At 41.9% G+C, this 19,953-nt stretch overlaps 1 protein-coding gene across 2 annotated transcripts in view; it reads left to right on the top strand.

Annotated features, from left to right (window-relative positions):
• Positions 1-19,953, top strand: part of SMAP1 (small ArfGAP 1) — a 150,651-nt gene that overhangs the window by 54,233 nt on the left and 76,465 nt on the right. For both annotated transcript variants that reach the window (XM_074991076.1, XM_074991074.1), the window contains exons 5-6: positions 8,201-8,278; positions 16,323-16,403. In XM_074991076.1, the coding sequence (XP_074847177.1) occupies positions 8,201-8,278; positions 16,323-16,403 (159 nt within the window). The remainder of the gene's footprint in view (positions 1-8,200; positions 8,279-16,322; positions 16,404-19,953) is intronic.

Below are 19,953 nucleotides of genomic sequence, written 5' to 3'. Positions count from 1 at the left end.
TTAATAAACTATTTTGCTAGTCTTTAAGGTGCTACTTGACTGCTTTTTGTTTTGATTCTTGGTAGGGTTTTTCTGTGGTTTTCTGAGGTCAATCCATGATTTGATAAATGTTTAAAATTTAAATTTATGGATTTTAGTGTGTGAATTACTTGAATAACACTTAATATCAAAAAAGTTAAATGAAAGGTTTTATAATTCTAATGTTGTGGGTTTCTTACTTGGGATTGTTTTTCACAAAATAAAAAACCAAAAGAAAATTCGAAATAATGAAAGAAATTTGGAAACAGCTAGTAAAAGGTTTGACCGTAGTTCTTTTAAGTCTGTAGTATCCAACCAGTTCTGAACTAGTGAACTAGACACGTTATTCTGAAAATATGTTCAACCCAACTAGTCACACTCAACTACCCAAATAGCCACATGTGGCTAGTGGTCAGCAGTTTGGACACCATGGCTGTGGATACTCATGTTTATGGCTTTGCTTTGAAGTAGTCATTTGTATGATTGTATATTGCTTTCATATATTCCACACAGAATCATCACTGTCAGGTTAAAAGTCAAGGAGAATCCCACAAGGTACTTTAGAAACCTTTATCCTTCCACTCTTTTTTCCATCTTAATATACATTAAAAATTGTTCACTTCTCATAATGAAATCTTAAAATCCCAATTTAATTTTAATTCAAATGAAAATAACTTCATTATGCATTGCAGAAATTGTGGGGAGGCATAGCTCAGTGGTTTGAGCATTGGCCTGCTAAACCTAAAGTTGAGCTCAGTCTTTGAGGGGCACCATTTTGGGGTCTGGGGCAAATAGATTAAAAAAAATCTGTCAGGGATGGTGATGGGTCCTACCATGAGGCTGGGAGAGTGGACTCTGACCTCTATAGATCCCTTCTAGTTCTATGAGATAGATAGGTATGTTGGCAAAACTTTAAAGGGAAGGTAAGTGTGGGGTAAGTTTTTTATTTTACACTTTTCAAATAAAACATTTTCTTTAGATGTAAAAATGTTTTGAGTAATGATTTTTTTTAAAACTTCTTTACCATAATGGTCTGTGCAAAATGTCTGATACTGTGATACACTTAAGTTAAAATGGGCAGAAAGATGCAGTAAGAACATCAAGTACTGCAAATGGAGATTGAAAAGGAAGAGCTAATTGGGGTGGGAGGAAGAGAAGCTTGAATTGCTGAAAGTAATCTGATTCTAGTAGTTCTTTCACAAATCGTTGAAAGCATGTACAATGGAAATCTAACAGACATCTTTTCAAATATGAATGGGGAGATCTGTAAATGGCTCCCAAACTGAAGGCCTTTTTTGACTCAATCTGGACAGAATCTGAAGACAAATAAGGGAGGCTCTCACTGATCTCATTTGCCTTTTCAGAAATGTAGGACGAATTAGTACTTAATTAGCTTTGTGATTTTTTTTTTTTTTTTTTTAAATTAGGGAATGTTAGTTTTAGATATTGCTGGCCACAGTGTGCTCCATGTTTTCAATAACAATGTAGCTAATCTCATAAATTTGTCAGAGTAGTCATCTCCCCACTTACCAGTATCACTGTCTCTAAATCACTCAACCCTTGCCAAACAGTCTGTCAAGCAATTGTTTCCAAAGCTCTTTTCACTATAATATCTAGGTATTAATTTGCAGCCCTTACAGAGCTGAACATACTGGTGGTATCTCAGCCCATGACTTATGAAGTCCTCTGAAGACTTCAAATGTATATGGAATAATAATGGCAGTGAATGAAAACCCAACAGTATCTTACAAGGAAGATGTGATGACAACGCACTGCCTCAGTCCACCTTGATTGCTGCCTTCTTAACGGAACCTCAAGATTGACAGGCGAATTAAAAACAGGATTAATAAGTCTGTACCTGCCCAATGGAATAAGGAGCCCTGGATATCCCTGAATGCTGTGGGCATAGCAGGTGTAGTAAGTAATAGTCTGAGGGAAAGATCCTGGAATGCCATGGAAGCTCCCCATTGAGGTTTTCTGTTGTTTGGTTACATCTGGGACCATTTGGTGGTGGTGTTGCACTGCACTAATTCCCTCAAAGAGCACCTTATGTTAGATGAGAGGTTCTGAAACTTCAAGGGCCCCTTCTGACCAAAAAAAAAAAATACATAACCTAAGGAGGAGAGGCTGAAGCCTGAGCCTATCTGTACCCTGCCACCCTTGGTGGTGTGAGGTCAAGCCTAAGCCCTTCGCCCTGGGTGGGGAGGAGAGCAAAATTGAATCTGAAGGGCTTCAGCTCCAGGCAAGGGGCCTGTAACCTGAGCCCAAGGGGCCCAACAGACTTGCTGAGGCCCCAGGCAAGGGGGGGGAGATTGGTTTGGGTGGTGCTGAGGGTGGTTGCTTATCAGAATGCTTGATTCCAAGTGGATTGTAATATTCAGTTTAAAATTATGCCAGTCATGTAGGCACAGCACCTGTGTATTTTGTCCTTTAGTTGACTTTGGCTGTGTCTACACCACAAGCTGAAATTGACTTTATTAAAATTGGTTTTTTAAATGGTGGGGTTTATAAATTTGAATTTGAGCATCCTCACTTTCCTAGGGGCTCCCTGCAAATTCAACTTATGGCTGTCTCGCACGTTGCCAAACACTGTTGTAGCAGCGTATTAGGGGTGCCTATCCCACAGTTCCCTGTGTCCCATAACATTCTGGGTATTTTCACTGGTGAAGCGCAGGGGAAGAAATGCCCTGCAAGTGGCTGTGGATATCTGACTACATCTTCCTACACTTCATTTCCCTCATTTCCCTGCCACATTAAGCAAATGTCCGTTTTTCCAAGCAGAATCTTGCTTGTAAGAGTGATTTGCTTTTTATAAGTGAGGGGTGGAGCGGGGTAGCAAAACAGCATTTGCTTGCTGAACCCAGCGCTGCGAGTTCAATGCCTGATGAACCTGTTTAGATATAGAGGGCAAATAGATTTAAACAAAAATCTGTCCAGGATTGTGATTGGTCCTGCTGTGAGGGCAGGGGGCTGCACTTAATGGCCAAAACTTGAAGAAAGCAGATAGGAAGGGTTATAAAAAGATTTTGGGCTTCCTAACGAACAGGTTTTCAGATGGTATGCAAAAGCACTGGAGCACATGCAGAAATGGAAGGGCTGAGGACAGAAATTCATGCAGCTGTACTGCAGCTTTGCAATCTGCCCTGAGTAGGAGGTAGCTCGTAGCTTTTCTGTTCTACAAGCAACCAGGAGAATGAACCATGACTTAGGGCAAATCTAAACAGCAGCTGTAAGATTAAGGCTTGGATCTGGATTTAGACCTCTTGGCAAAGAAGATCCTCAGCACAATAATTTTCTCTCAAAGGGCAGCTACCTTAGTGTGAGAGGTTTTCTCTTGAGAAGAGAGTATTTTCAGTCTTTTTCATAAGAATGTCTTTCCGCTTCCACTCCCAGTCAGTGATTTGGAATGGATTAACCCATAGCTCTGAAAAGAAATTGAGTCACTGAAGGCATGAGCCAAAGCCCATTGAAATCAATTGGATTCTTTTCATTGACTTTGGTGGCCTTTGGATCAAGCCCATGCTGAGGTATTGCTCTGTCACATTTGATTCTTGATGCACCTTAATCTAGAAATGTACGTCTAAGTACATGTGGGCATTACACTGAATGTCTGCCCTTTCACCGTTCAATGGCATTTCCTGTGACTACCATGGTGACTACAGGTAACAGGGAATCAGGGTTTGATTTGGGAGAGTGAGCCTGAAGAACAGCTACCACATCCAAGTGGTGAGAGGGAGGTCAAGCGGGTCAGGGGTTAAACAGGGCTTGTTGGCTCAGTCAGCCCCACCCTGGCTCACTTGCAGCCAGTGTCAGGCATGGAGGGGTATAAAGGGAGAGAAGCTAGCCCAGTTTGGGGCTGACCAGCCAAGAGGTAGGAGCTGGCTCTGAGGCAGCAGGGCCTGAGCCAGAGCTGCCAGCCAGCCGGCTGCCAGAGGGCACAGCCTCAGGACCTTCCCCGGGCACAGAGGGGAGTGGGGAGCCTCTCCCAGGGAACCCCTCCTGTGAAAGGGGGAACTAAGCTCTCAGGGCCATGCCCCAAACTTATCCCCTAGACTCTCAGGTGGGGCTGAAGAGCCACACACCAGACCCTGACCAGGGGGCCTAGCCACTAGGCCACCCTGTCCCAGGTGGGAACCGCTCACCAAGGAAGGCATCAGTCATCCAAATTACCCACGCCCAACCTGGGGAGGTAGTGATGAAAAATCACAAGTCAGGACTCTTTCGAGGCCCTGTAATTGGACTGAATGCACTTTAAATCCTCGAATGAGGATCCGTTGGAGGGTGAGTCTCGTGTCAGCAGCCGTGGTAATTCCAGCTCCAGTAGCATATACTAAAGTTGCTACAGTTAAAAAGCTCATAGTAGGATCTTGGGATTGAGCTGCTGGTCCGTCACGAGGCAACCTACCGCCTGTCCCAGCCCCTTCCTCTCAGCACTCCCTTGATCCTCTTAAGCGTTCACTTTGAAAAAGGCAGGCAGGTCACTGGAATACCCTGATTAGGAATAATGGAATGGGACTCCAGTGCTATTTTGTTGGTTTTCGGACCTGGGGCCGTGATTAAGATGGACAGCTGGGGGCACTTGTATTGTGCCGCTGGAAGTGAAATTCTTGAACCGACGAACAGCTGCCAGCCTGAATAGCTTAGCCAGTGAGGGAAATTATCTTTGGATAGCTGCAAGGCCTCATATCTTATCCACTGAGAAGACTTCCCCAGTGGTTGGCTGCAAGGCTGCTGAATAGCTGCCATCCCCCAAATAGCTTAGCTGCTGAGGGAGACTTCCTGGGGGTGGCTCCAGGACCCTCACCACATGCAAGCTGCCTGGCAGCATGTTCGGCACATCCTTTATTGATTCAGGGAAAAGCCACGTGATGCAGCTGGGTGTGAGAAAGTTCCAGCCTGCATGCCACCTCTGGGGGAGGAAAGGGAGGGAATGTGGAGGGAGGGCAACATGTAAGCGGCTGAAAAGTTTCTTGGCCCCTCATATGAGCACAACTTCCACCCACAGCATAGCTGCCTTATGGTGTAGGGGTGAGTGGGGAAGTGGCTGGTGCCAGGCAGTGCAAAAAACAAAGATAGCTAGTAGAGGTAGACACAGAACCACAGACCCCACATCTGCGCTAATACCAAGAGAGAAGTTTTTCAGCCTCTCATACAAGCATGACCCTACAGCCACAGGCTTCCAGGTGCCGAATTGAAATGGTCTTCCTGTTGTCTAATATCTGTGCACCTGGGAACAGTGAAGATGAAATTCTGAGACAAGATCAGAGATCTGTAGGGCATTGTGGGGCACATGTGGGAGATCTCTGGAGGTTAATGAATTGAATTTAAAGACAAGATGCTACCACACTAGCCTTCTTTCAGAATTTTAGATTCGACCTGAACGCTACACCGATTGGGTTCCAGCAATATGCTATCAAGATAATGGTATTTATAGTGAAGACAGTCACTTGGAACAATTGAGCTAAATGCCTTAAATTTGAGTTTTATCTTGTAGTGTAGACGCAGCCTTTCGTATACCTTTTTGTTTTGATAGATGGCATGCAAACAAGGAAACAAACTTGTGAAGCAAGTGGGCTAATGATGCAACATCTTTTTAGTTTAGATTATGATGGTTTCAGCAAGTCATTAATCTCTGTATCATTTGAATGTGTGATACGTCCTGGCCAATAGCTATTACTTGTTTAACAGACTCAAATATAAAAAAACCCTCCTATTCTGCAATTTCAGAAGATGCCTCTCTGCCCCCCTGCAAAAACAAAACAAAAACCCACTACCCTGCATTTTGCATCTGACCTGTGTGTGAGGGAGTTTAAAACAAATTGTTTCTAGGAAGTGGAAAGCACAGCTGCATGTTCAAATTATTTTAGTAAATCAAGGGGAGATTTTCACATCTGACAAAACACTATCTTGATTTTTTTTAAATAGCTTACCATGTTTAATTACTAAATCTTTTTGTGCTCAAGTAAGGCTGAGTTACAGATTCCATCTCCATTTTAGAAATTAATGTGGTAAACACAAAATGCTGGTGATAACATGTCCATAGCAGTAGAAAGTTTATAAGCATAATATTGTCTACTGCATTATCACAGGGAGCATTGATTTTACACTAAGGCAAAGGCTACACTGAAGTTTCTAGCAGGGCTATTTTAAGCACCCTGTTTCATTCCTGCTACCCCTCATTAGCTACGTCTACACTAGCCCCAAAATTCGAAATGGCCATGCAAATGGCCATTTTGAAGTTTACTAATGAAGCACTGAAATACATATTCAGCGCTTCATTAGCATGTGGGCGGCTGCGGCACTTTGAAATTGATGCGCCTCGCTGCCGCGCGGCTCGTCCAGATGGGGGCTCCTTTTCGAAAGGACCCCGCCTACTTCAAAGTCTCCTTATTCCCATGAGCTGATGGGACTTTGAAGTAGGCGGGGTCCTTTCGAAAAGGAGCCCCATTGGAACGAGCCGCGCAGCAGCAAGGCGTGTCAATTTCAAAGTGCCGCAGCCGCCCACATGCTAATGAAGCGCTGAATATGTATTTCAGCGCTTCCTTAGTAAACCTCGAAATGGCCATTTGCGTGGCCATTTCGAAGTTTGGAGCTAGTGTAGACGCGGCCATTGTGAGAAGGATAGCGGGAAGTTCAAAATAGGCACTTGTATTGAACTTTGGCGCCATGTGGACAGCACTGATTTTGAAATAAGCTACCTTGAAATAACATAAGTTATTTTGAAATATAGCCTAGGAGATTTAACCCAGTGTGAAATTTCTTCTTGAAACTACTGAGCACAGTATTTAAAAAAACCAAAAAACTCTTCTTGAACATCACGTACCAGTCTTACATTTCCAGGGGCTGTTTGTATGTGGAAAATGGATATTTATGTTCCAAACACGCATAAAATACCTACAATAATACTTTTGGGATTTTCTATAACAAACATCCAACACTAAAGCTGTAACAAGGGGTTTCTTTGTAGTTCTCAACTAGATTGTAAGAAGCCATGTCATTTTATTTCGTACAGGAAGGTAAGAATGCTACCTAAATATTACAAGACCAACTTCCGTTAATGAGACAAGCTTTTTTGCTCTTACACAAAGCTCTTTAGACACAGAAAAATATGTCCCCTGTGCCTGAAGAACTGTGTAAGCTCAAAAGCTTGTCTGTATCAAAACAGAAGTAGGTTCAAAAAAATCTGCTGCCTTTTCTGTCTATTTTGGGTTCACCACGGCGACAACACTGTGTATCTAAATCAGTTTTTTGACAGTACATATAGACCTGTGCTATAATAGCTCCATTTATTTAAGTTTTCCATGAGGTACTAATGATGAGGTAGGGCTATACAGAGTTGTCCAGTTTTATTGCTCTGAAGATTTACCACACATTTAGTAAGTATATTTCAGTTGCATTTTTCTGTAAAAGGACTAGAAGGATAATGCTGATCTCTTTAATGGAAGCTACACACACATAAGTGGAAGAGGTGTAAAAGTGCTTCTTGACAAACCCCATTTTCATGTGTAAATTGCCTTTGTGGCATATATCGCATAATACCTTTTTGTATTTCTGAAGTACAATGCTGGTAAGAATGGTTGTGTGCACTCTTTTGGAAAGGTGTGTGTTTAGAGCTTTTATAGAAACTCCCAGCTTTTTCTGCTTAGTATGCTCTTAAATAGAGTGGTTCATTAGAACTTTAATTAAATGTATATCTTTCAGTTATTGTGCTGTATTCTTTAAATAAATATTCTGTTACAGTTAACAAGAACAAAAGCACTGTCTCCTTTGTTTCCCCCATGGGACAGCATGCCTTCAGGCTTCAGGACATGAATATTTCAGCAGTCACGTTGGATACAATTGAATAGTGGATGAAACCTAATTATTTTTCTCATTCGTGTGATATCTTATCCAAGTTCATTTTCTTATTTTCATATTCTAGTGGATTTCATCATAAATCATTTGCTGTTACCTGACAAACTTCTCTTCCTTTAGAAGCAGCACTAGAAAAGTTAAAAGTCCAAAGCACAAATGCTTTCTCTTGTCTGCCTTGAATTTTTATATTGTATGATTTCCCCCACTCCCCAGATATCTTGGTAAAAAAAAAAAATGAAATCATATGTTCTTTTGCTCTTTCTATAGTATGTTAAATCTGATAATCTGCTTTGGTTCTTTTCTCATCCCTTTCATCTGCTTTGTACAGATGTCTTCCTCTGATGCTGTTCAGCCTTTGGCACCCTCTCCTCCTCTGCAAGCTGCTGCTGAGAAGAGCAAATTGGAGGTATCTTTTTCCTACTGTAATTTTTTGTCAGCCCACATATTATAATACAGGGTATTGATCTCATCCATAATATGGAGTTGCTTTCCTGGGATTTAGCACAGTGTTCCATTGTTTTTGTTAAAAGAAATTCAGACATTTGAAAGAAGCCACAGGCTTTTCTACACTTTCCCTGATCACATAAAAGAGCTAGTACCTCTAGGCATGTGACTTTTTTCCACCCATATATACTTATTCTGGTTTATTATCATGTTCAAACTTACTCCGTTATCCTACAAAGCCACATAAAGATATCTTTACACCACTAGCAAAGACGTATGAGTTTGTTTTATTATCCCTTTCTCTTAAAGCATTACTTTGATAAAACAACAAGCTTCTGTCTAGTAAAGCAAGGTTTCTAAAGGTATGTCTACACAGCACTGTTGTTCTGAAATAAACTATTCTGGAAGAGTTATTTCAAAATAGGCACTATTCCTCATGGAATGAGGTTTTTATCTATTTTGAAAGAAGTCAACTGCTAGTTTGTAATTTATTTTGAAATAGCTGTTGTGTTGTGCAGATTCTAGCAAAGTTATTTTGAAATAACAGCTGATAAGATTGCTTCAGAAATCTCCCTTGAAAGGGCACAGCTATTCCAATCAACCTAACTAGCAGGTCTAATCTTTTTGAGCTAATTTCAAGGCAATGAGCCCATAAATAGGACCCATTTGAGCAATTTTTCACTAATTCAAATACTTTTTTCCATTTCTTGTAATTATAGACAGTGTATACATTGAAAAAAATCAGCTCTCCCCTAAGACATCCTTCAGTATTTATAACATGCTGATACTGTACACAAATAGTGACTTACATATCATCTAAACATTAATGCGTGGGATTGTTGTGGTAAAACCTCTATTCATGTCACTTCGGGTGCTTCGTTACAGGTGTCTTTGCCACCAAAATTCTGCAGTTAGCAGCACAAAGACACAATGTCCATTCAGCCTGCACATGCATGCACCCCTTGGCCCCATGGTCTGCCATGAGGCTTGCTGGCCTTGTGTGAGCAAACCCTTCTCAGTTCTTTTTGAACTCCCATGTCTAGATACTGAACTTCAGTTGTCTTCTTTTAGTGAGTCATACCTTCTATAGAAGTTCTAATTTGTTTCCCTTAATCTTGTAGAACTTTTTCACTCCTTTTATTTGTTTTTGCTTCCCCCAAATCAAAGTACTTCAAATTTCATTTCTCTTCAGACTCCTTTCACTACCACCCTCATCCCCTTTTCCAAACAGTATACTGTGTTCACCAGATTTTAAAATGTGTCTCAGTTGCCAAGAATCCATCACCTGTGACTGATGGACACACTCAGTGCATTTGCAGCCTGGGACAGAACTACTTCCCATACATGTGTGGTTTATGCCAACAATTGAAATCCAGATCTGGAAAGCAGAGAACTGAAAATCAATCTTCTCCTAATGGAAGTGGCCCTACAATCATCTTGGGAGGTACTCAACACTGTGTAAAAAGAACCCTCACTGCAACCCTCTATAGCCAAGGGGTGTGATCCTAAGAAGCCAACTTATCAGCTACACTCACAGTGCTTCAAAGAGGGCTGTAAATCCCACAGTGGGCCCTGAGTTGAAAATGACTTTTGCTTCACTCAAAATCATTGGTACCGGTGACACTGAAGCTGCCTAAACCTAGTACCTAGAACTCATATGGTACTGCCCTGACAGAATACAGTAGGCAGCCTAAAGACCCAGTGGGTGCAAGCAAAGAATCATCTGTACTGACTGGGTGAAAAAAACCCTGGAGAATCCACCATGGGGAAGGTTCCTTTGGTGCAGACTTCTATGCTGGTACCATCACTGGCATGCCAGACACTGGCAGACTGTGCAGTAAGTGCAGCAGTGCCAATTCTTTCGATGCAGAGGTCTCAGCACTGCCAACCACTATCAGTACTAATGACTGCAGCATTGCTGGATTTCCAGTATGTGAAAGAGCTTTGTGTGTTACACACCAGATTCGCCACTATGCAGTACAGAGTCCATTCAGAGCACCAGACTGGTGACATCATGCCTTGCCACCACCATTTTTGAATGCTGAGTCAGTGAGCAAGATGGCATAGTCTCCTGTCACTTCTTTATATGGTACCTGTTTCCCAAATGGACCTCAACTGTACTGCCCCTCTCACCTCCAACCTAGTGGGTAAGGGTAGTGTGGTACCAACCTATTGGGCCTTTCCCACTCTGTGACCTTAGTGGGTTTGTGTGCCTACCAAGGATCCCAGTGCTTCCCATGACTCTAGCTCAGCCTCTGAAGGCTCAATGAGTCACTCTCCTTCAGCTGCTGCATTAAGGGTGTCCACACCTCCTGAAGACCTATGGGAGGAACAAGAGATTACCTTCCAGACCAACTTCTCATTTTCATCCACAGATGAGACGTGATGTCCCCTTGTTGCAGATGCATTTAAGGTTTTCTAGGAGCTAACCTAGAGCATGGCGAATGTATAAAAACTATCATTACAAGAGATGACTCAAGTCACATCACACACTACTGTCCTTGTCCACAATAGCCCTCCCAGTTAATCAAACATATGGCAGATCCTGGTATCAGTACCACCAATGTGCAAATGACCCTGATGTTTATATAAAACAAAAACACTCTACATGCAACGAAAAGCACAGAATTTCTCTTCTCCAATTCACCCCCAATTCAGTGAGTTTGGATTCAGTGAACTTGAGGTTGTCACCATCATCTGAAATCCACTTCCTCTGATGAGAACATGAAGAACCTCCAATCTTCTTGGGAGAAAAATAGATTTATTAGCCACTCTGCAGTTCCATAATCCAAAATATCAAGTCTGAATGACACTACAAGATTACAGTAAACCCTTGAGTTACATGGGTGGGTGGGTTGTGTTCCTGCAACCCCCGCGTAACTTGAATTTTCGTGCAAGTTGAGGGGAGACGGGAATCAGGTTGCTGCCTGGTTCCCAGCTCCCCTGGGTTTGCAGCAGTCTGGAAACTGACCTGGCTACCAGAACAGGTCAGTTTCCTGGCTCCCAGGGTGTCAGGGAGCCAGGAACCAGGGGGCAGCATGGTTCCTGTCTCCCCACTGCTTGGGGGACCCAGGAAACTGACTAGCTGGTCAGTTTCCTGGTCCCACAGGCAGCAGGGATTTGGACTCCTTTCCACTTTCAGAGAGGGGAAACTGAGCAGGGCAGCAGCCTTGTTCAGTTTCCTGGGTCCAGCCAGAGAGGGGATCTGGGAACCAGGGGCAGCCTGGCTCCCAGCTCGCTTAGTTTTCTGGCTCTGCAAGTGGAGAGCGGGTAGGAGCCAGGCTGCCACTTGGTTCCCAGCTCCTTGCCGCTCCAGGGACTGGGACACCACTCCTGTCAGGGCAGCAGGAGTGGTTTCCCACAGTCACATTAACCCGAGACATGTCCAGCTTGATTGCTTGTACCTCGAGGGCTTACTGTACATCATCTCCTCAACGCTCAATTCCCGTATTGTGTAGCTCCCCGATTCTCACACAGACTAATTTGAAACTATTATTAACTAAGGCCAGCTAGTGGCAAAGGCATCACTCTAATCTGCTGATGTAATGGAGTTTCCATCACCAGCTAAGTTCTCCTTATGCTGCACAGTCACACAGCGAACTATTAATCGTGATTCCAGTATGAGGGACTAGGCTCGCAAGAGATGCTTTTCCCCCCAACCATCGACCTGATATGTACAAGGAAGAGGTGCTCCCAGCCCAGCCACAGACCCAAGGCCAGGGGGAGAGAGGTTTCCCAGCCCAGCTGCTGGCCTGCTGTGGCCAGCGGAGAGGCACCTCCTCCCCTCATCCCAGATGCTGCTGCAGGGGCAGAGAGCTGGGGATTGGGCAGGTTCTACCCCAAACTCATCATCTGTGGCTTCACCCCAGAGCTGCACCCCGGTTGGAGCCCTCGCTCCAACCCTCTGCATTCGCCCTGAGACCTTCATGTCAAGCCCCATTAGGGAGCCTGCACCCATAGCATTAGTGCCCCACCTTCTCTCCCAGTCCGTTAATGATACACATGACAATGCATTCCACACGTGAGTAAAATTAGAGGGATCAGTGATCCCTGCTGTTGTGATGAGACAAATCTCTTTTGGCTGCACTTACACAGTTTCTCCAAAGAGGTTTGAAAGTTTTGAAAATTGTGGAAAAGGCATAGTCTTTCCTCCACACTTTAAAAGACTCCAGGGCTTCTCTTTTTGGTCTCTCAGAATCCACACTTTGGACAGAAGAGAATGTAAAGTTCTTGGCTTTCATTCAGGCCCTATTTGTCACAATATTCATCCTGATGCTTTTCTGAAGCCCAGAGAAAGTAGTTTAAGTTCTCCAGACAGAAGACCTTTCAGTCCTTCATTCTACTTCTTTGCAGTCATGCACTTCAAAGCTGTTGTTTTGAAGTGTTGGTTGAGGTGCCATTAAACCATTCTCAATACCCTCCAGTGTTAGAAAACTGTTCTCATCCCTATGGATGCTATCTCACATCCTTCCACTGCATCTGGGACCAGGTAACATCTAACAAATGGGCACTGGAGATGATTTGAGATGAGTGTTCCTTCCAGTTCCCCTCACCCCCTGCCCCCCCTCAAAAAGACACTTCCTCATTCTCCTTCAGAGGCTGTTTTCATGAGCACATACTCCAACAAGAGAGACCATTTCCTCAGCATAGGAACAAGTAAACCCATGCCCCTGCATCTGAGAGGGAAAGGCTTTTATTTATTTCTTGCTACCCAAGAAAAAGTGACATTGACATAGACCTCAGAGTGCTCAATGAACTTAAGGCTCAGAAGTTCAAGATGAAGCAATGTTGCCAAAGTGACCAACATTTTGATCATATCATGTCACCAAAGATATCTCAGATTCATACTAGGCTAAGATTACTAGTAATGTGGACTACTTCCTTTTTGGCCCCAGAGGAGTCTTCAAGGTCATCTGTGTTGGCTCCCCACCTACATGTTCAGGGTACTGTGATCTACTCTTACCTAGATGATTGTCTCATCAGGGCACATTCCTTTGTTGAAGCCCAGAAAATTAGCCATAGCACTCTGGATTTGTTCAAGAATCTGAGCTTATAAATCAGTGCACAAAAATCAACAGTAGTAGTAGTACAGAAACTAGAATTCGTAGGAGCTGACCTGGACTTCGTCTGAATGCGAGTACTCCTGCAACATGGATTCCTCAGTCTCTCCACACTTACAGAGGAAGAGCAATCCAGACCTCAAATTGGGGGTCTAGTCAGGTGGAAAAAAACTGAGTACCGTTTTACCTGCTGGTGGAAGGTTGTAATTACTGTTGTGTATTTTGAGCAAATTAACAAAGAAGTTTCTGCACATCATACTGAACTTCTTTATGCAGCTCAGACTTCTTACTTCACAGTGGGATCTCAGTCTTATAATAAAAGGGCTGACTAGACTGTCCTTTAAGTCCACGGCCACTTGTTCTTTAACTCACCTTTCCATGAAGATGACTTTCCTGATCACTTTTACCACCGTAAGAAAAATGGGGGATACAGAGGCCTTGATGGTGCATTTTCCCCTCAAAATATTCCACCCTGACAGTCACATTTAGAGCACATCTGAGATTCGCCTCCCAAGTGATTACTGCATTTCACATAAACCAATTCCTTCAACTTCCAACATTTTGTCCTAAGCCTCTCTAGTATAATAACCTTCTCCATATCCTTGGTGTAAGGAGAGCCTGGGCCTTTTATTTGGACAGAACAAGAGTTTTCAGAAAATCTAAGGCTGTTTCTCTCTATTGCAGGCATGTCTCAAGGCATGGTAATTTCAGCTTTAACATGTTTCCCCAAGCTCAATTTTCCATCTGTCACCTTCTCTTAAGAAAGTGCGCCACAACCACACTGCAGTACTGGTGCGGTTCACTGGTGCACTGCAGCACAGCGCTTACTGTGCTGTCAAATTTTGAGAAGAGAAAATTTAAAATTAATTGAATAAATTGGTATGGCCGAGTTGCATGTGGCTCTTTGAGCCATTAAACGTGGCTTCTCTTTGGAACTGCACACAGGGAATGCTGTCAGATGCTTTGTGCAGACACCCTGGTGCTTGGTGGGAGAAATAAGCGGTGGCAGAGGTGGCAGCTCCGAGTCACTGGCATCAAGTTTTAGCAGGGCACTGGTAATGCCTGGTGGAGGGGGAGGGAATTAGGTTTTTATATTTATAATGTTGGGTGTTCCATGACAGTATAAGGGAGTGCTGAAGTGTGCCATGAGATGATAAAGGTTACTGAGCACTCTTAGGGTAATCCTGTGTTTGAAATCCAGAGACAAGCTGCTTGGGCAACTGCATGTACGTTTGGAAAACATTATGCCAGTTGCCCTTAGCCATTCCCCTTTCAGGAGCATGGAGCCACCTCTCCCTCCCAGTCAACCCCTCGCCCACCTTGTCTGTTTTTCCTCCTCACTCCTGCCAGATGGGAGGGAGAGGAAAAAGTGGAAGGATAACCTTAAGAGAATAATGCAGACACCTATACCTTCACAAATATTTAATACTAATGTTTCAGCACTGGCTCCACTTCAAGACTGTTAAAAATAGAATTGTTGGACATTCTTTACCATTTTACCCCATAACCTTCTTCAGCGGATGTGTTCATTGATACGATGGGGGAGGAGTAGCATGTCTTGAAAAAGTAGTTTAATCTTATCAGAGGCCACTCCATATATTATGTACTAATTGTAAGTGCTGGATTGTTGTGCAAGCTTGGGAAAAGTTACCACCACTCTGCTGCAGGTGATAAAACGTTTAGAAAAGTGTGACACATGGTTGGGGGAAAGAAGAAACTGAGCAAAGTAGTATTAGTTGAAAATGAATGTTGCTCTACCTTTAGTTCTCTAAACTTAGATAATACATTTTCCTTATTTTTCTCTGTTCAATTATAGGTATAATGTAGTGTGCATCTGTTAGATATAAGGTTTTTTTGTTTTTCTAATTCACTAAATTTTGAGAGTTTTGGAATAGCTCCTTGTAGAAAACTAAATTGCTGGGCCTGAAACAACTTGACTTTTTAACTAGACTGGTAATCTCTGAACAACAATGGATGCTACCTTACTAGTTGTGGGCTAATATAATATGCAGGATAAAAGTACAATAAATAATTTTATTTTAACATTATCAAGTCTCATAATTCATAATCTGGAGAAATGGTCTGAGTTAAATTGGATGAAGTTTAATAAGGACAAATGCAAAGTACTTCACTTAGAAAGAACAATATGCTTCATACGTACAGAATGGGAAGTGACTGTCTAGGAAGGAGTACTGCAGAAAGGAATTTAGGGATCATAGTGAACCACAAGCTAAACATGAGTCATCAGTGTGATGCTTTTGCAAGAAAAGCAAGCATGATTCTGGGATGCATTAGCAGGAGTGTTGAGAGCAAGACACAATAAGTCATTCTTCCATTCTGCTCAGAGCTCATTAGACCTCAGTTGGAGAACTTATGTCCAGTTCTGGTCACCGCATTTCAAGAAAGATGTGGAGAAATTGGAGAAGGTCTGGAGAAGAGTAACAAGAATGATAACAGGTCGAGAGAAGACTGAAGGAACTGGACTTGCTTAGTTTAGAAAAAAGAAGACTTAGCGGGGATATGATGGTGGTTTTCAAATACTTCAAAGAGGGTTACATGGAGAAGGAAGAAAATTTCTTCTCCTTGGCCTCTGAGGATAGAACAGGGAGCAGTGGACTTAAACTGCAGCAAGAGAGGTTTAGATTAGACATCAGGAAAAGTTCCTTACTGTCAGTGTGGTTAAACACTGGAATAAATTACCTAGGGAGGTGGTGGAGATTGCTGGAGATATTTAAGAGCGGGTTAGACAGACGCCTATCGGGGATGGTCTAGGTGGTGTTTGGTCCTGCCGAGAGGTCAGGGAACTGGACTCGATGACCTCTTGAGGTCTCTTCCAGTTCTAGTGTTCTGTGATTCTATGATTTGTGCTCAGCAGGACTCTTTTTTAAAAATTAAGTTATTTGCAAACATTTGTTTTTCTGGCAAGTAACATACTCTGCCTTACAGAAGGAAAAGGAGAAAAAGAAAGATGAGAAGAAGAGAGAGAGGGACTCAGAAAAACCATTGAAACCCCTAGCAACTGAAAAGGTAAGGCTACTTAATTTTTTTAATTACAAAGAGATACACCATTAGGTCATGTATTGCAGCTGGAGTGACTTAGATGTATTTGCAATGTATAAATGTATCTGAATGATGGCTCACATTATCTCGTGTTAATGTTCCATAAATACTTGAGTGAGTGACTTGCAAGGTATGTGAATCACAAGTAACTGTCAATCCATGTGGTGGGACAGAGGAAAGAAGGGTTCTTGTTAAAACATTTATTGACTCTGTGATGGTGTAGCACATGATAAAGGGGCATAGCAGTCCCATGATCCTCTCCCACCTGGGATGTCTTCCACAAGTCCTTGCTAGTGGGCAGCAGCAAACCTTCCGTCGCTGTTATCAGTTAATACAGCTGAATTTAGAGACTGTCACCTACCTACATTGTATGAATGCTCTCAGAGCCACTCATGAATCTGTAAGTAAGGCACCGAAGCCAAATTCCCTCCAGTTACCAGCCTTGTACTCCAGGAATATATCATCTAATTTATTATTATTCACTACTTGATCAAAGGAAAGTGGATAGACACCAGCATTTATAAAATCCCTGAGCAAATTTCTCAACTACTCTGTACAACTCACTGGTAGAGGTAAATAGTAAAAGTTTATTGACTACAAAAATAAAATTTAAGTGATTGTAAGTGTTAAATAAGGTCAGTAGTTATCAAATAAAATAAAATATTAAACAGGCAATGTAAACTGAACCACGGTAGACCAGGCAACAACTAGATCAGGTTGGTTTTTTCCACCCTACTGGATATTGCAGTCTATAGAACATAGATTTTACAACTGAAATCTGGGCTAGTCCCCTCTGTTGGAGATTTCAGACAATCCTTGTTGCTTAAAGTAGAAGTATGTTTATGGCACCAGCTCTGAGAGAGTGTTACCTCAGCACTCTATGTAAACCACCTGAATGTGAGGCATAGCTTCCAGCTCCAAGAGCCTGTTCACACTGACACTTCAGTGCTATGAATTGCCTTGCTCTGGGTGGTGATGTTTCACACCTCTGAATCAGCAAGATGTGATAGTGTCACAGAGTAGACAAGCCCTGAGTTTCCAGGCAAGGATGAGCAGTTGTTCTGATGTGTTTTTCATGCTGTATGCTCATGTAGATGATTACACTGTACCACCTTTGCTGGACAATAGTCATTGACACCCCACCTGAGCATTGGTTACTCTCCTTGCTATGGTCTGTGAAAAATATTTGGTTGATTCCTCAACCTACAACATATTTTAATGACAACCTGAACTCATACAAAATGGGAAATGACTACCTACGATGTAGTATTGTGGAAAGGGATCTAGGGGTCATAGTGGACCAGAATCTAAGTATGAATTAACAATTTGACATGGTTGCCAAAAAGCAAGCATCTTTCTGGGATATATTAACAGGAGTGTTTGTAAGCAAGACACAAGAAATAATTCTCCCTCTGTGCTGACAACTGGATATCGCATCCAGTTCTGGGCTTCATATTTCAGGAAAGATGTGGAGAAATTGGAGAAGGCCCTGAGAAGAGCAATCAGTGTGATGAAAGCTTTAGGAAACATGACATATAAGGAAAGATTGGAAGAACTGGGTTTGTTCAGTCTGGCAAAAAGAATACTTGAGGTGGGGGGACATGATAGCTTTCAAGAATTTGAAAGTTTCTTATAAGGAGTAGGCAGAAAAATTATTCTCAATCTCTGATGATAGACTAGAAGCAATGGGCTTAAATGGTGGCAGGGGACATTTAGGTTGGACATTAGGAAAAGCTTCCTAACTGTCACAGTGGTTTAGTCTAGTGCTTAATTGTCTAGGGTGTTCATAGAATCTTCATTGTTGGAGATTTTTAAGAGCAGGTTAGACTTGTCAGGGATGGTTTAGTTAGTGCATGGTCCTGCCAAGAGTGCAGACGGCTGCACCTGATGACCTCTTGATGCTCCTTCCAGTTTTATTCTATGACTCTCTAATGTCATATGGATTGATACACATATGGATAGAAACATTATTTTCAGCAGACCATAACTTTCCTTGGTACTGTACAAGGCATGATATATGTGTAAGATCAGGATGTTATAAAAATGAGTAATAGGTGGATTATAAGGCACTACCCTCAATGTAGTGTGTGTAATAAGGTCCTAGTAAAGTAAGAGTTGAGAATAAGACCTGGATGGTTTAAGGTTTTGAAATAGTCTGTAGTTGTGGGGAGGGATGGTGTCATACATATTGGGCATATTTGAAAAACAAAACAAAAGAACACTGAGCTCTATGCTGTTGCCTAGTGTCAAGTTTACATACCATGAGAGTTCTGGTTTGTAGGTACAGCACAGATAGATATCTGAAATTAGATTATGTACTATGTATCCACTGCTACATTGTTATGGAACTCTCTCGTGGATTGAACAAGTGACCAGCAGTGAGGGAGAATTATTATTTAGTGAGGTTAATAACTAAAACTAGGATGTTTATTTCTATAAGTATGCTGAATATCAGAATAATATTCAGAATATCAAGGTCTTTCAGATTGCATAAATTAGCGGAGTATGCAGTACTAATTACACTTAGGACTAGACTGGAAAAAATATAAACAAATAGTTGTAGGAAACAGTGTTAGCAGAGGAATGGACTCCAAGTAATCATTCTTCCCTAGTCTCTGTAGTTTGTGTTTTCTTAAAGTAGAACAATTTGGTTTAATTTATTGTAGAAAGTAACTAGAACAGTATAATGCATGGATCAAGTTTTAGTTTGTTGCCCATCTGTGCACATTTTGAATAATCTTTTAACAGAGACTACTTTATTTTGTACTTTTGTAAGAATAAATATATTGAAAGCCAAGCTCACTCATTTGAATTCACTCAAATGAATATCTGATCAATTTTATAAATGAAACTATACAATTTATCATTTGCAAGATTTTAAAGTAACACTTGTGCAGGTAAATCGTGACTAAATAGAATAACTCTCAAATAAATGAACCAATTTAATTCAGTTTTTGCATAGGCTGTATGAAAATCCCATCGTGTTAACTTTACAAAAGCAAAAAAAAAAAAAAAAAAAAAGGGCGGTGGGCAGTTCTGTAGCACCTTAACAACTAATGATATAATTTATTAGGTGGTGAACTTTTGTTGGATGATCCCCCTTCAGATCTGGAAAATCCTGCTTAAAGATAACTGAGACAAAGAATTTTACTGAAAGATAGAAAAAAATGAAATAACTGACAAATCAGATAAATAGGGAGGGAGGGAAGGGGGAAGAAAAGTAGTTTCTGCAATGTGTATTAAGTGGGCTGCCTGGGATCATTATGAATATCAAAGGTGGTGAAACTTTCCTTGTAATGTGTAAGTAATTGGTATCTTTGAGTCTGAGGTGATATGTATCAAACTTGAGAATGAACTCCACTTCAGCTGTTCCCCTTTGTAAAGGCTCATTGGAAACAACATTGCCTCAGCTCTCATTTCCTATTACTCTTCCTTTACTTACACTACATCAATGTCATCTTTATCATTTGGACCCACAGCAAAGAGACTCTGGAACAATTCCACAGAGATTTCAACA

Source organism: Carettochelys insculpta, chromosome 3, assembly GCF_033958435.1.
Source record: "Carettochelys insculpta isolate YL-2023 chromosome 3, ASM3395843v1, whole genome shotgun sequence".
Lineage (NCBI taxonomy): Eukaryota > Metazoa > Chordata > Testudines > Carettochelyidae > Carettochelys > Carettochelys insculpta.
This window is presented reverse-complemented; position numbering and strand designations above follow the sequence as displayed.